At 37.6% G+C, this 17,398-nt stretch overlaps 1 protein-coding gene across 2 annotated transcripts; it reads right to left on the reverse strand.

The window, feature by feature from the left end:
* Nucleotides 1–681: 681 nt before the first annotated feature.
* On the reverse strand, nt 682–16,985 carry pax8 (paired box 8). 2 transcript variants are annotated; one of them, XM_066658982.1, is made up of 12 exons: nt 16,964–16,985; nt 13,207–13,329; nt 12,162–12,327; nt 11,316–11,513; nt 10,135–10,211; nt 9,905–10,030; nt 9,016–9,185; nt 8,128–8,248; nt 7,104–7,346; nt 6,456–6,557; nt 2,837–2,923; nt 682–1,471 (listed from the first exon to the last, which is right to left on the reverse strand). In XM_066658982.1, the coding sequence occupies exons 1-12, from the start codon at nt 16,983–16,985 to the stop codon at nt 1,401–1,403; spliced, it is 1,506 nt and encodes a 501-aa protein (XP_066515079.1). In that variant the 3' UTR covers nt 682–1,400. The 2 variants fall into 2 exon arrangements, with proteins under 2 accessions (XP_066515079.1, XP_066515080.1); XM_066658983.1 differs by lacking the exon at nt 13,207–13,329.
* Between the last annotated feature and the right edge of the window lie 413 nt (nt 16,986–17,398).

The following is a 17,398-nucleotide window of genomic DNA, read 5'->3' on the forward strand; positions in this document are numbered from 1 at the left end:
GCGAATAAAAGTACACGAAGCAGAAAATAAAAAAGGAAATTAAACAGATGCGCGTGTTTTCGGGATCATTGCTTTTGTCCCTTTCTTGCGTTCCGTTAAAACGCTGACTTGTAAAACATGCAGCAGCACTGGGGTGGTTTTTAGTGGGGAATAATAATAATAATAACAATAGCAACAGTCAACGTTTATTATATATTATTCAGAACTAATAACATTTATTAAATTTGAGATTTTAAGGACTTTTTGTCTTTAAAAAGTCAAAGTATTTTTTGACACCCCTTCAGTTTTGGAAATAAAAATGGCCAATAATATTAATATTAATATTACTAATAATATACTCAAAGGTTCAATTGTAGAATACTTATAATACTATAACTACTATATAATATTATTGCTACTTATAACACTAATTGTAGAATACTAACGTATAAGAGTCCTTGAAATGAACAAAGTTTATTTTTGATAATACTGCCACCACAGTAATAAATATTAACCCTGTTGACTCTTTGCATTTATAAACTTTGTCTCTTTAATTATAGGACAACAGATCAGTGAAGACGTCAGTTTCTCATGCTTTATTTAATTAAAAATAATAATTCTGTAGAAATGGATTATAATCATATGCTGGACAATACAATAAAAAGAAATAGTTTAATCACAGATCTTAACCAAAGCATTTGACAACAAAAGTAGTACATACGGGAGGGTGAAAATAAAACCTTTCCTTAAACGTCTTTTACAGTTTACTAATTCGTCCCGTAAAATTCACTTCTAATTATTTGTAGCATAAAAGGGAATTTTCAATAAGGGTTTTCCTTTTCTACAGTATTTACATTTGGCCCCAAACAACAGGCTGACAGCTTTCATTTCAGGAGAATCTGCTGCTTAAGATGCTGCTGCTGATGATGATGATGATGGGGATGATGAATGTCGTGATGATGATGATGATGACAAGGTTTCAGGGATTTCTTTGCTCCTCACAGGTTTTTTAACACAGTGCCAAGGAAGCAGAGGAGAGTGAATGAAAGAACCTTGAAGAATGTTCCAGTGCAGTACGATGATCTTTGGCTGCTGATATGTTACTAGTGAAGGCAAAGGCAAACGTCATCAGTGGCTCAGAACCTGGGGCCAGGTGTGAACTCAGTTTAAATGGAGAATGTAAACTTGTGCGTTTTGTAAGTTTGCCTTGCTTGAGGCTGTCAGCGAAGAGAATAAATAAATCAAACGACAGTCATTCAGGCAGTGGGAGGTACTGTCCATGAACACGTGCTTCATATCCCTTATATGTTTCCTCTTGATTCCCTTCTGTAGCTGGAGGAGAAGACGAGACAATGTCTTTGTTTTGTTGGTTTTTCACATGTCCTGACATTTTATGTCCACAAATCGTGTGTTATGTGGCACTAGAGGTGGTCATAGGCAGCGGTGGAGGGTGGGGCCGAGCGGGGGGCGGAGCTGTAGTAATACGGGGAGCCTGTAGAGGGAGACACAGATTTAATAAGATTGTGAGGAAACTGTGAAGCGTAATGAAATGTTAATCATTAAAATATAGTTTCTAACAAAACTATAGCCTTTAATTTGGAACTTCATGCTTTTATAGTGAGATTTGGCACAATATACTTATCCTAATGTCTGTTACTAGGAATAAAATAGGAGGAAATTTATTTTAGAAATGATATATTTCAGGATGAACCCTGGTTAAAGAAAATAAGAGATGTAAACTTGTATCACACTTGTTACAATGTTGAAGGTCTCCATCCGTTTATTCATTCATTCGGGTATATCAGAAATACACAACCTACTGAATATGTCAAAAGGTAATTCAAGTATGTGCTGTTATGCTTACTGTGTTTATGCTTATGGATGTACAAACCAATATTGAGCCTAAACCTAGGGAAGACAATAAATGTGCCACCTATGAACCTCCATAGTGCACCACATTTGGTCCCTACACCCTATTTAGTGCACCATGTAGGTTATGAAATAATATCTCCTACAAAACCTTGCAATCAAATAGCAAGCCATTTACATTAAAAACAAAAATGTCATACTCACTATCTAAGATTTAGTGGACTATCTGTGTATAGAAACAATAGTTTAATGAAATATAGATTATGGGTAGGGTATGGAGCAATCTGATATTCATCCAAGTGAGTTTGTTTGTCTGAGTTGAGTTTGTTTGTCTGAGTTGAGTTTGTTTGTTTGAGTGCACATTGATCCTTTGATTATGTCTTTCTGAGGAAGAAACATAAAAATGTTTAAAAAATACACTAATATGAATTGACATAAAAAAAAACACAAATTGTGTTCCAACTATAGGGATACGTCCTGTAACTAATTGTTTTTCCCTTGATTTGTTTGTTTAAAGCTAAATGTTCACCAGGCTCAAAGTTAATGGCTGTCTTGTGACTGCCCTGTAAATGTCCTCTAAAAAGGCTGAACAACATGGAAGAAATGACAGGAGCAGGCGTATTTGTCATCAAGCAAGCTCTGTGCCCACCTTAAGACTCTGAGTTAGTGTGTGTGTGTATGTGTGTTATGTGTGTGATCTGCTGAATGGCATGTGACTGAAACTCTGGGTAAATGCCTCATAATGGGTCTCCATTTATTTGTGTACAGGTCCTTGATCATTCTCCACATATCCTCCAGAATACTGAATGAGGCGGAATTTCTCGACTGTCTGTTTATGTCTGTGGTTATATGTTGGCCCTCTTTTGTTTTTTGCTCTCATATAAACACAGGTATAAACAGCCATTGGTGATCTTTTTCCACGATGTATTATATGCAGGACCAGGTAAAAGCAGTGTTCGCCTTTGAACGATTTAACAGTTTGACGTACCTAATATGCTGGAGTTGGTGAATCTCCATGCGTCGCTGTAAGATGTGTACGGTGGGTGTGAATAAGTCTGGCCTGAGAAATCTGCACCTGCAAGAGACAAGAACATTTAGCACTGTAAAAACACACATATAATACACAACTACATTACTTTCACCAAGGTAGATGCTAATCTTATGTATTAACTGTGCACAAGAACGACATATTGACATGTTGACAATGTTTATGACATATACCAATGTGCAAAGACATCACTGCACAAATACAAACAAGTGCAGTAGGCAGGAATTCACATTAACTGCTGTATCTTAACACTGACCATTGAAACATTTTTACTAACCCTTACAGGAATAGTTCATAATCACAAAAATCAAATTAGCACAGTTTTCCACATATTCTACATGCAGTTGATCACTAAGGCATGATTGAACTAATCATTTTGGCCACATAGCTTCAGTTCTAAACTAAAGAAGCAAAATGTGACTCCAAATATTATGGCTGTTCAATAATATCTAGGCTCTATCACACTGAATTATATTTAAAATATAACACATTGTTATTATTATTACAGTTAAACACTCTGTTTCTTGCCTGAATCATTTCTTATAACTGTGACTTCACTAAAAGAATAAAACATGGCTAATTTAGATTTTTTTTAAATATAGAGTGAGTAAAGTGTGAGTATGTTTTAAGATTTTAACAGTGTATATATAAAGACATCAAAGCACTATTTTTATTTTCCATGAAATTACCCAGAGGGTGAGGTGTACGGGTGGCTGTTTTTCAAGTTAGTGGGGCATCTACTGTAACAGTCACACTCCTATTGTACAAGGCACTGTACAGAGGCATTTCGAAAGGTTTTATAATACATGTTACAAGGTTACTTTTTCCACAGGCACTTAGGGATGTCCGTTTGTCCTTCTGCCAGGCTACGCTCTGCCTTAGCACATCATTCACCCGACGGTTAAGGGTACCGTGTAAACCATTAATCCAGCAGCCAGGTGGAGGGCTGGGGGGTAAAAATCCCTCCGCTCAATGGTGCGTACACCCAGCGTCCTCTCTCTAGCGTCAGCCCCCGTCCTCTCTTCCTCCCTCCATCCCTCACTTCCTTCTTTAGCCTTTTACGCACTCCCTCTCTCTCTCTCCATTCCCTTGCTTTTCTTTCCTTTTTTTAAACATTCCAATATCTAATTGGTAATTATGTTGGCAGGATTGAATCCCCTCAGCCTAGCCTCCCTAAACCCCCCACCACCACCAACCCACACACACACACACACACACACACACACACACACACACTGCTCTGTGAGTAATTGTGTATGAACGCTTCCTCTCAGCAAGCCCACCAGAAAAAAATAATAAATCAGACCCTCTCATTTCGCGCTTCGGAGGACAGACTTCAAATAAAAAAAAAAGTGAGGCCCATCACACCACACACTAACAGACAGACACACCAACTGGTCCCTTGTAGTCTATGCTCTCTCACATTGATGAGCTTCACCATGTCTTTTAACATTTATTCTTTACAGACATCTCTCTTTCTCCTGCTTTCTTCCCTCTTATCTCTTTTCACCCACTCATGTGCTCACCTTTTCACCTTTACAAATTCTTTATTTAGACCCATGATGTAAAACATAGTTTAAAAAGGCCACATTTGTAGACTAAGCTTCCATTTTAGTCCACTCTTTCACAACTACTTGAATGTCTGCTAATTAGCAAGTTGTTTTTAGCAAAAGCTAGAAATCTTCAAAATAAAGATTCCTAAATGGTTCAAGTGGTTTCCCAGGTGCTAGTCCCAGACTAGCTTTTTTTTGTACTGTGATTCCCCATAGAAAAAAGGATAACGTCCAGGACTAGGTTTAATCCCTCGTCTAGGAATCCACCTCTACGTGGGATAGGTGCACCTTTACAATTTGAGTTGGTTCTTTATGTAAAAGGCTCACATTTTTCAGTTCTCTGCCCGAGGCACATTTTGAGTGATTTGTTTGTGTGGATCTTTGTACCTAAAAGTCATAATTAATTTTTCTCATACATTCATTTATTCATTCATTTGTTTATTCATTTCTTCATTAATTCCCCCACCTCTTCTTCATAAATGAAACAGGCTGTGGCTGTTTTGTCCTTAGCCGCTCGAACTGGCCTACATATGTTTCGCCTCATTTAAAAAGCAGTTGAGGCTAAAAAACTTCTTATGGTCAGTGTGAACAGGGCAGGGCTAAATGAATATGCAAACACATTATCTTATTATCTTAAGATCAAATAAACAAAGGTTTCAAAGCAGACTTGTGAATTACTTTCCATACGTGGGGCATGAGAACTGAGTGTGTGGTACATTTTGAATTTTAAAATATTAGCATAAAACATCATAAATATATATATTTCCCCAACACAATCTCATTCACAAACACAGTTCCTTAAATAACCTTTCACTAAAAGCTTCTTTAATGATGCAAAAGTGCTTCTTCTTTGGTATTGCCCCAAAGAACGTGGTCTGATTCCATTGTTTTTGAAAGTAAATCTGTGACTGATCAGAAAAAATATCCATGTAATTCTCATCTAGGATAGAATAAAATAAACAACTGCTTCTATCAAAAAACATGCACATCTATATACAGTGCATGCACATACTGTACATTTTTCAGTTCTCCTCCTCTCTCTGTCCCTCCAATGCCACCCATCACTCCCCCCACCCATATCAGGGCCCCTCGGTTCCCATGGCGATGTGTGGTCGGGCAGGGGGCGCGGGCAGCAGGGCGGAACCCTCGCTTGGCTCCTTCGTTCCCCCTGGGCCATCCTCTGCCGCGACGCAGTTCACCAAAGCGAGGAAAGCTACTCATTAACCCACCTCTCCTTCCTGTTAATCTCCAAACCTGCCCTCATAGCATTCTCATTCTGCTCCTTCTTTCCCTCCCTAACTCTCTTCCCTTCTTTCACTCTCATTCTTACTGTTTGTTTCTCTTTCTCTCTCTCTCTCTCTCTCACCATCACCTAACCTAATTTTTCATTAAGCCATTTTTTTCATGTCTCTGTGGACTGGTTTCCCATCCACAAATTAAGCCTGCTCCTAGCAAATGAGAATCTTCAGTGGTGCATTACCATTGGTGCCAGTGGATAGTTCTTTTAAGACACATTTTTCTAAATGGGATGCGAGGAAGTGGAAGGAACCTTTAGAAGTTGCAATAACCTCCACATAATGGACAGATTCTGTATCAGTTGTATCAGGTATCTTCAAGAACCATGCATCCAAACCTAGAACCATTTAGGTACCTTCATTTTTAGGACTGTACACTTTTCTATTTACTCCGTTATCAGCCTGTATCACCATAAACAGATAATGTACAGGAACATTAATGTTCATCAAGGTACATATAATATAAGCACACCCTCAGATGAACAACAACATCCTTAAGGTCCAATTGTGTAACTTTAAGAGGAACTAGTGCCATTATGTTTCCAACCTAAAAGCACCAAAGAAGCGTTCTTGATGACACCACCCTAGTGACATGAGCACCATAGTTTAGCAATTAATCATTCTGATAGTGTATTTGTCTGTGAACATAGCTTTATAAACCTGATCTAGTGTTTATAGCATAAGAAGTTTGCTCTTGGATGGTGTTCTCACCTGCTACCATTCCTGTGATGGCGGAGGATGAGTAACTTGTCTGACCAGCTGATGGAATGTGTGGAGGATATCCAGGGAGAGTGGAGCTTACCATGTCTCGTCCTGTGACAAACAAATATACACATGGCAAATGTTACAATTCATCTTTAGCACCTTTTTTTTTTGTATTCCAGCAAGTTCATATCAGGCAGCTTGTCTGAAGATAGGACAATGTTTAACCCCTTAAAGTGGCCCAAAACTATCCTGAAAATAATTAATAGCAAATATTTTGTATCAAATGTATGGTCTTATATCTTTAAATCAGTTGAAACTCTTAAAATTTTTGAAGTCTTTTTGTAACACGTAAAAGATTCTGAAAAAAAAAAACTAAACTGCTCCTAAGAATCCTTTTTGCATTTATTTTTAAGCTACTATTGGCAGTATTTCAGTTAACACACACAATTGTTACTCAGTTATTTAAAGCAGTAACTGAAAAACACACATTAAAAAGAATGACTAACTTTAAAGCCTGCAATAAAATTATTTTAAAAAAATAAATAAATACATTGGAGACTTTACAATATTAAACCTATAATCATAATGAATACTTCACTACAGTAATATATTAGAAAATGAGGGAATGTGATGAAATGTAGCATGAGTTTTTACCTGCAATGAGAGACTGACTGCTGAACTGGCCGTAAACTGGCGTGTGATGGGGAAATGAGTTGAAGGCATGAGAGAAATGTGTGGAGTTGCTGCAACTGTTACCCATGGACACCGGAGACGGAGCCGAAATGGTGCCCATATCCAAGAAGGATGAGTTGGCGATAATGCTGGGGGAGGGGCTGGAGCGGGCCCCCTCGGGTGACATTTCCTGTTTCAGGCAGATGGGAAGGGGCTGGAGGGGGTCTTAGGTGGAAGCCATGTATGGGATGGACAGGTGGGGAGAATGAAATAATGGCATTAACTTAATGTGAAAATGAAATGGATTCGTGGCAGCAGCAAACAGAGCTCTGTTACGTACACAAAACCATGATTAAAACCCTTTAAACTCTTTCCCTTCTTCTGTCTCCATGAAAAAAAAATGTTTCTTATAAATTTTACAAAGTTACGCTTCATAATTCTTTCACATAGTGGCCAAAAACCTCATACTAGTTCCTGGAAATGATAACTGCCTCTACTCTGATTGGCTGTTTGTTTTTAACATAAATACACAGGGTCACACTAATGTGAATGCACTGGTTTCCATGACATCACGACTACACCCAATTCAATAGGTGCTGTTTTTGCAGCTTATTAGAGTTAATGGTATGTAATTTTTTTTCAAAGATATGTCATTAAATCACAGAGTAATAAGCATTTAGACTTTATAAGAGTTTAAAAGGGTAAGCGTGAAGTATGAAGACGCACAATGTGGATTGTCACAGTATGTGATATGGAAGGTTATGCACCTGTTTTGTAGGATTCTGTCAGGGTCACAGTAATTAGCCAAATTTATTTCATAACGCATGAGTGAGCATGGCAGGGTACAACCACCCACTTAGAGCAGAGACCATTCTATGCATGTCTGATCATTCATGTAAAAGATTATGGCAAGTGTTGTACTGGGTAAGCATGAACTTCCCTGCTTATGGGTTAAAAATAAAGAAACAAAACAAGAACATAAAGAATATTTGATCCCGTCATTCACCTGTAACCACAGCGTAGCCCTGGTGTGTTGCTAGGTTCCTGCCAATGGCGGTGCTGGATGTTGCAAGGCCGCTCTTGCCTTCTTCCAGGCTGCCGTTTAGAAGGGACAGGGGATACAGCGACTGGAAAATAAACAGCAACACAGACAAGGAATCCTTATAAATATTCTATTGCTTGGTTAATGTGTATTATTTTGTGTTAGCTTTGCTTTAGCCCTGAGTGAAAATGCAGTATACTGCTAAATGCTGGAACACATCTAATGGTATTTTTGCAGTTTTACGCGTTTACTGTAATAATACAGACATTAAAGATAATTGGATAGCATGCTCTAAGGCCAAATAATTATTTACTAATCAAACTTATTTGAGATTATTCATATACATACAAGTTCATATTTGCTTTGGGGAATGTGGAATAAGGGCATTAAACATATTTTTAAGTTAAAAAAAATCCTCAAATATGCTATTTTTTTTTTTTCTTATGTCAAAAAATACTACACAAACAATGAACTTTTCTATTTAAATTCGTCAGCAAGTGTGTACATTCATAATCAAAATGTCTTTAAAATCTGTTGACCGGTGCTGTTATTGTAAGTACTATAGTACATACAATAGTATATAACCTCCACCGAAAGTTACACACTGCAGTTTCTGCAGTGCTGAGCCCAGACAAACAATGACAGAGGCACTATTCTCACTACTACAAGTTAGAGGATCATCTCAGTGATTTTGAAGCTATAGTTTTAAAGTAAAATATTACGTAGTGTTCCTTTAAAAGAAGATTATTGCTCGTGGCAGTGGACCATGTGCTGCAGGTATAGCTGGTATAGATTAGGGTGATGCAATTATAGGAAATTAAACAGTGAATATGTTTATTGCACTGTATATACCTGCTCACTCTTGCCGGACACAGTGGGGCTGAATGTGTCAGATGTGTAGTGGTGCCGCTCAAAGCCGCAGTCCAGGTGCTGGGAGGAGAAGTGTTCGGGTCTTAACTGCTTCCTGGGTCCACCTCCACTGCCCTGAGAGTCCACGCTGTGCCGACAACTCTCCTGGTCACCTTGGAAAAGACGCAGACCACGAGACTTAATAAGTTAACAGGTGTTTGCTTTCAATATTGTTAATGCATTAGCTTGTTTGACTGCATTTTGCGGTTATTCCCTGTTACTAAGAAACATGTACATACACTGCACATGAAATGTTTAGAGAAAAGTTTACAACTTCTGTTAAAATGTTGAAAAAACCCTTTGCACATATGTTTTGCACATTCATTATTATATATTAAGATAAATTGGGGAAATAAAGCATATAATGGTAGTTTGTATATATATATATATGCCATATTTTATTTGCCATATATGCCATATTATACACAAGTCCTAATATAAAACGGCTATATTTTGATATTATGGGTGTAAATTAACTACAGTCAGCTTCATTGAAGCGTTTGAATGAAGATTAACATGTTTACTAGTGAAAAAAATCACAACAACAAAATATTCCCAAGTTAGTACTGTTTTAACTGTTGACAAAAAATGTGAGTGCCTTCAAACCAGATCACCAAACATCCCAGTGTGAAAACCATTGTGAGAATCTAGCTGTTACAAAACAATATGCAATGACTAAAAAGCAGAATACCATTTATTTCATTTCCATGTTAACCATACATCCAATCTTCAGTTGATTTTGTTTAGTCATGACTGGAAGTGGTTATCTATTATCCAAGCTGAGCTCTGCTGACATGTGACATGCCTGGCTGTGAGTGAACCAAGGACTCACTGTCATCGTGACTCCTCTTGCCCTCTGAGCTGGCTTGTGGAATGCCCAGCAGGCCGCTGATGGAGTAGGTGGATCCAAGAGAGTCCGACTGCGGCGACTCAGGAGGTGTGACTGCTGAACTGGGAACTGTGGAGGAACAAAGCAAAGTTGTATAAGCTGGTACAATAGTTCAGAGTTAAATATGTACAATGAAGTGGAATTTGTGTGAGAATTTTACAAGTGGCACGCACTTAGCGTGTGCCCTGGGCTCAGGCTTTTGCTGTCTAGAGGCACATTAAATGGCTGCTGCACCTTAGTTCGGATGATCCTGAAATGCAAGCAAAAAGATTTCAAAGATTTTAAGGGGTTCAACTGATTCAAAGATTTAAGACCATATGTTATACAACATATTTACAATTAATTATATTCTAAAATGTAATGTTAAGATAGGTAAATGCTAACCCCAGAGCAACAGGTCTGTTATTCAGTTAATACATTTAAGACTGATTAATCAGTAACTACAATCTCAAAAAGAGGTCCTTCTCTTATTTGTTGTTAAAGACAGCAGTACTAGAACCATATAGAAAATAATTATTTTTAATATACCATTTTAATTACATGACTGTTGCTTTCACATGGCCATGATGGTAAGCTATTATAGTGTTTACTGATATTATTTTTATTGCTATTATTATGGAGGATATATGCTGTATAGTTGTAGTGTTTTAATTATGCTTTGCAAAATGGTACACCACCAAAAAGTGTTCCACTACTATTGCAAGGCTTTTTTGGCAGCGCATAAAACCCTTTGTTGGCATGTGAGCGTATATTATGTTATAGGATATATAATGTACATCTATTCACTGAAATAAATAAAATGATTGTGCAGGTACCTGAGCAAATAATGAAAGTGTGTGGATGTCCTACACATATCTATATCCATTTATAACTGAATAAACCTAGTTTTGTACTAATCTGCAATGCCAGTCACGTTTGATCATTCATTCATTCATTATCTGTAAGCGCTTATCCAATTCAGGGTCGCAGTGGGTCCAGAGCCTACCTGGAATCATTGGGCGCAAGGCAGGGATACACCCTGGAAGGGGCGCCAGGGCAACACAGACACACACCTACGGACACTTTTGAGTCGCCAATCCACCTGCAACTTGAGTTTTTGGACTGTGGGAGGAAACCGGAGCACCCGGAGGAAACCCACACGGACACGGGGAGAACACATCAACTCCTCACAGACAGTCACCCGGTGCGGGAATCGAACCCACAACCTCCAGGTCCCTGGAGCTGTGTGACTGCGACACTACCTGCTGCACCACCGTGCCGCCCACGTTCGATCATTAAAGATATAATTTAATTTAGGTTTAGCCTCCATCTGGATCATTTTTAATGAGACATTGAGGCCTTTTCTGTTTATTACCTGTTGATGGAGCTGACGCTGGGCACCGTATCACTGTCACACACTCCCTCTGCCAGCAGCCTGTCTCTGATCTCCCATGCAAACATGGTGGGATTCTGACGCTTGTACTCTGCTATCTTCTCCACCACTTTCGGGGTGGCTACCTTGGGCTTGGAGCCACCGATAACTCCAGGCTTTATACTGCCTGTCTCATAATATCTGGATGGAGAGAGAGAGAGAGAGAGAGAGAGAGAGAGAGAGAGAGAGAGAGAGAGAGAGAGAGAGAGAGAGAGAATTAGTCAAACGTTTCTACACAAACAGCGTTCAGGCATCAACAAATAGACTAAACTGTCAAATATAATGAAAGAGGAAGTTTCTTTTGAATGTCCTCACTGGAATATTATTGCCCGTAACTGACTCTACATTCCAGAGAATCAACTTTTGTGCACAATATTTAAAAACTATGGTTATGTGATTCCTTACATAAAATTGCAAATGCTAATGTCTTTTACAAATATCTTTTAATGTGTTTGAAAATATACATGAAAAGTCAGCCGGGACTTTTATCATAATCTACTACCACACTTACCACATTTGTGACCCGTATGTACAACATCTGAAAGCTACCCTTTGCATTATGTGACCCTTATATGATGAAAAGACCAATAGAAAGGCATTAAAAACATTCAGATTTACCATTTTGAATATCCAAATATTAAAATGGAGCCAATTAAAAGCACCAACTCTAAAGATATACCCCTTAAATATAAGAATGGTCTTTGGAGCAACACCATGTTCCTTAAAGCATGTTTCCAAATCCCATTAAATATGGTTCTAAGAATGTCTACACTTTCCCAAGCTTCTTACCTGCCCAAGATTTTGCTGACGCAACCATGGCTGACACGCAGCTGGCGGGAGATGTCACAAGGCCGCACACCCTGGTGAGCCATATCCACAATGCGCTGCCGGATGACCTCCGGGAGTGGGCGTCCATTCACAAACATGCCGCCTAGTTGATTAAGACCCCCATGACCTGGGGGAGAGAGGGGATACACATACGTAAACGTCAGGCGACCAGGCCTGCTCCTGACTGCAACCCTAGTGTGAAAAATAAAGCAGAGGCTCTTAAACTAGATGTTCTTCCACTAGATGTGCTTCATCTGTGTTACTTGTAGCACAAACCAATGAAGAACATTACTGGGAATAAAATGAAATGTCTACCTGACTGTACCTACATTCTCCAAAATGTTGTGTTTATGAACACACCTTTCTGTGCTATTCTGTGAAGAAAAAAGGACACAGCAAATTTCATGAGACAGAGACTGTTTGATTTAACGTGCTGTGTTTTACACAATTTTAAGAATCCAAACCAATTAATAAAGCGAGAGATTAGCAATTTTGCTGTGTACCTTTCATCACCTAGACTTTTATTTTGAAGATTATATTACGTCCTTAAATTTTATTATATTCTAAAAATAATTCACATTCTGCAAGTAGCCAGAAAGCAGTGTATAAACATGCAAAATGGATAAGTTATTCTATGTAATAAGAGTGAACATTTCCAGTCTGGAACAAGCAGCAGTTACAGAGTTAAAGAAGTCAAACACTTCAGTAATACATTGTTTTAATGCTGTGTATTTAAAGCCACTATTAAAATATGTAAAATACAAACAGTAGGATTTCTATGTGAATAAGAGTTAACTTAGTTTTATCTGAAACTCAGGTGAATAATGGACGTCAATAGACAAAGTATAGTTCTTAAAAGTTGGCTCTAAACATGAGATACGCCTGAGGACAAACACATCACGTTGTCCACATCGGATTAATTGAATTCCCTAGAAAAACACTTCAGGAAAGAACTGTGAACAGGTTTATGATTCTCCTTAAACATTGACAAAAGGGGGGGACTGACCACTTGCGTCGGATCTAACTAGCATTTTGACAGCCTCAGGTTTACACAGCTCTGTGCAAGTCTTCCACATTATAGGCAATCTGTCACAACAGCGGCTTTGAGATCTATATTCCTGCAGATTTCCTAAAGGGGGACACAGAAGGCAGAATGGGGTTTCAGTAGCGAAAAACTGCTCTTCTTTCATTCACTTTCCTCAGCTTTTAGCCACTACAGGAAAACACATTTCCAAATGCTGGCAAAGGTTCAGAGGTAGGTTTCCAGATCAGTGTTGGGTGGCAATGTTTCTCCTGCCATACACCCATTTTGGCCTTGTATTATGCCATTATATATACTCTTAACCTTTTAAGCATTTTTAAATGCCCACTAAAAACAGTTATACAATAATTTAGAAAATGGATAAAAGGTTACAAAAATCAGTTGCTGTTTATTAATTTACTTTTGTTTACTTCAACTCCGCCCCCACCCAAAAATAAAAAACATTTTCAAATAGCATTTTTCACTTTTTTTCATAACTAACTGTTCTAAATCAAATACGATTCTCTTCAGAAATATAATAATAATAAGTGTTAAATTAATAGGCAACGCAGAGAAAACAGCTCTAAATTCAATAGCTGCTGTTATTTCACTACTAAATTTGCTATTACAATATAATCTAGGCAATATTCTGCTATATTCTAGGCAATTTGGTTTCTTACGTTACGCACGTAACATTCGTAACTACTGTACAAACTTACAGGAATAGACGGGAGTTACAAACATATTGTTTAAAGACTGTGTTTAAAGACAAAATATCTTCTCATTCCAGGTTTTTCCCGATGATGGTAAGAATTTCGCGCTTTTGGCGGAAAACGGGGATTAGTTTTGTCGTGTTAGTCGTGCATAGATGCTGTTTTGTCAGTGCCGTGTTGTGCATCAATAACTCTCTTATTGCTTTTAATTTAACCCTTTCAGCGCCTATTTCCCTCCTCCTTCTTCCCGGCTTTCATTTCCACATCAAACGGCACCATTATCGCTGGCGGCCGAGTGTGGAGGACTCCGCTCCGCCAAGCTCCAGCAAGCGGCAGGATATTAAACACACACACACACACACGTTTGTTTTCAGGCACAGTGGGGTCATTAAACGGGCATCTCTTCATTTTGTAGCGATTTAACAACACATAATTCATAAAGCTAACCCTACACCTACTAGACAAACCTAACCCTAATCAAACCCTAACCTTATAACTTGAGTGATTTACGTTGTAGGAACCAGATTTTGGACCCCACCAGTCAGTACCCACAGTGTGAATGTGTAAACAGGTTTTGGTTCCCACAAGGTAAGATATTTCTGGCACACACACACACACAAACACTCTCTCTCTCTCTCTCTCTCTCTCTCTCTCTCTCTCTTTCTCTTTCTTTCATAGACATAAATCTTCAATCTTGTTTGAAGTTTAAATCACACTTTAAAAAAGCAGGTCATATTAAAAATAAAACTCCTTCATTAAAAATGGAAGAACACAGTAGTCATTGAGACAGCTGAATGAAATCAAGAATTAAGTTAGGTTAAAGAATATAACATGAACACGTCCATTTGAAAACGCCTCATCAAATCTACCAACTTATCAAAAACTACTATCAATGAATACAATATTTATTTCTTATTAACTTCCAGATGTTCCAAAAAACTTCACTGATAAACATTTGTCTAAATTTAAGTTTAAACGCTGTCTACATTTAATAAAGTACAAGCAATCACCAACAAGTGATTCCAGACTTTTGAACGCCAGGCTATATATTCATTATTCTATTTTTATGCTTGTTTTAATAAATGAACGAAATATACATATTAATTCGAACAAGTTGTTTTGGAATACGATCTTAGCATAAGGTCATGGTCTTAAAAGCATTCATTGTGAAATATCTTATTGAGAATTTGATGGATTCATAAGTCAGCTAAAGTAACAATGATGCAGTAAAAGAGAATGATAAACTTCTTAAATCTTTCAAGTGGGTTAAGAAAGTTAGATGTAAGTTTGTGTAGCGAAAAGCTACACGTTTTCACAAGAACACCACGCCGTTATTAAGCATTTTTCGAGATAATCTATATTCAGACAACAATGCAGCTTCTATTTAACCAGTTAATGTTTATATCTTGTTAATGTTCTATAAACTTGTTAGACCCTATATAATTTTTACAGCTTAAACACTAAAACGAGAGTTTTCAAATTTAATTTGATCAATTTACGATTTTAGACTATTTTCTACAAATAATAACGACACATTTGATTGTACGGCATAATAATGTAAATGAGAACTTTAAAGTTAATTTATTTATTTGAGACCAGTTAGAACAGATTTGCAGGTTTGCAAGTGACATTTTCCTTTCAACAAATATTTTAATACAATAATATGGGTAAAATATAGGTAAAATACCAAAAAATGCAAATTCAGTCACTACTGCAGGTTAATTGAATTTCGGACCACGGGCCTTAATGTAAACCCAAAATTACAGCCCTTAGAGACTGCGAACAGGATGAAAAATGACAGGGCAGTTCTCAGGTCCCCCACTGCGATATCTGCCTATCTCACTTTCTCTCCCGGGCAATTGAAGTGACAGCGGATTGCCCCCAATTCTACATCAGACACCAAAACAGTGTCCAATTAACTATTTCAACCTCTCCAGTAGGGCAAATCATAAAGGCCCCAGTCCCCGCTGCTCAGTGAACAGCCCACATACAGATACTGTTAAATGTCCTAATCAGGTCCTCAAAGCACCGGGACTACATTAAACCACACACAGGCTTATGAAGGAAACCCTGTGTTTAGCTGAAAACAACTTATTAGCTCGTGAAGTGGAAACCTATTCTATTATATGACTGAGGAAACCACACAATTACCAAAGTATTCTATTCCCTTAATAACACATTTACAGCAGGTGTTCAATCAAAGAAACGAACCACGAGCCATGGTTCTTTGACTTCTCACGGTTCTATACATAACAATGATCTCTTTTTTAAGAGTGCTGAGCAATTCTGTATGTTTCCAATTTGTGGAAATTAATTTTTGTTTTGTTTAGCTTCTGTGTCTATGCCAGTAATTTTTTTTTATTATCATGCAGCTATTAATCATATGATTTCTTAAAACACTTCTTGAAAAAAGTGTATTTACGTAAACACATTTCCGTATTACAGAAGAATATTGTATAAATATTCGATATTTAATTAGCATAGTTAAACTGTTATTATGAATACTTACAAATAAAAAGTATGCAAAAGTTTGGATGCCCTTGGTCAAATGATATCTCCTGGCGAATTTGTGAGTGAACCTCATTTAGCAAATGACATTTTCTTAAAATGAGAGTCCATTTTTGTATAATATTTTTGTGCTTAAGCGCTTATAAAAAGAATATTTATCATAATTTGTTTAATTCTGCAAATAAACAATAATTATGGATTACGTAAATTAAAAAATATTAAGGATATGATTGTCAACAAGTTTTAGCGTATAGCTCTTTTTAAATTCACAAATTCTCTCTAAATGTAAAGCTATTAAAAATGTAGGATAAACTAATCCAAATCTTTTAATAGTCTTTACTGGTTATTGTTCACTGTTTATTTACACATACATTTAATTATATCCAGCTGAACTCATATTAACCACATCTACAGGTTAATATACAGCTCTAAAAGCGCAATGAGCATTAATCAGTGAATCTGTACTGCGTTAGACTGAAACACTAGTTGAAATCAGGAGTAGCTAGTTATGCATTGGTTACCTCGCGCGCTTGTGCTGGACATTGCTTGGGGCTGTGGCTCGCTGCAGTCCGTGGGAAGTGTCCGCACTGTCCCTGTATTTTAGTCCATAAGGGGCCTCGCTTCAAGTGTAAAATCTCCTGCGTGGACGCTTTAAAAAGCTCTGCAAAAGGACATATTAAAGGGGTCAGCTTTCCTAGTTAGAACAGAGTTAAGCCTAGCACTGACGAGTTTACGCCAGTTTTTGTTTATTTACAACCTAGCAACGCGGTTCTACTCGCAGAGTTTAGCTCAGTCGGAGTTTAAAGTCAACATTTCCTCACGATAATTGTCGATAGTTATTAACTGTCCTAACATACTTGGTATGATTTAGCTTGATGGGTGCTATATTTACATGAACTACATGATCGTACAATTAATAATTTAATGACAAATTCTCATATAAAAATATTATGGAT

The sequence above is a fragment of the Hoplias malabaricus genome, chromosome 2, assembly GCF_029633855.1.
Source record: "Hoplias malabaricus isolate fHopMal1 chromosome 2, fHopMal1.hap1, whole genome shotgun sequence".
In the NCBI taxonomy this organism is placed as follows: Eukaryota; Metazoa; Chordata; class Actinopteri; order Characiformes; family Erythrinidae; genus Hoplias; species Hoplias malabaricus.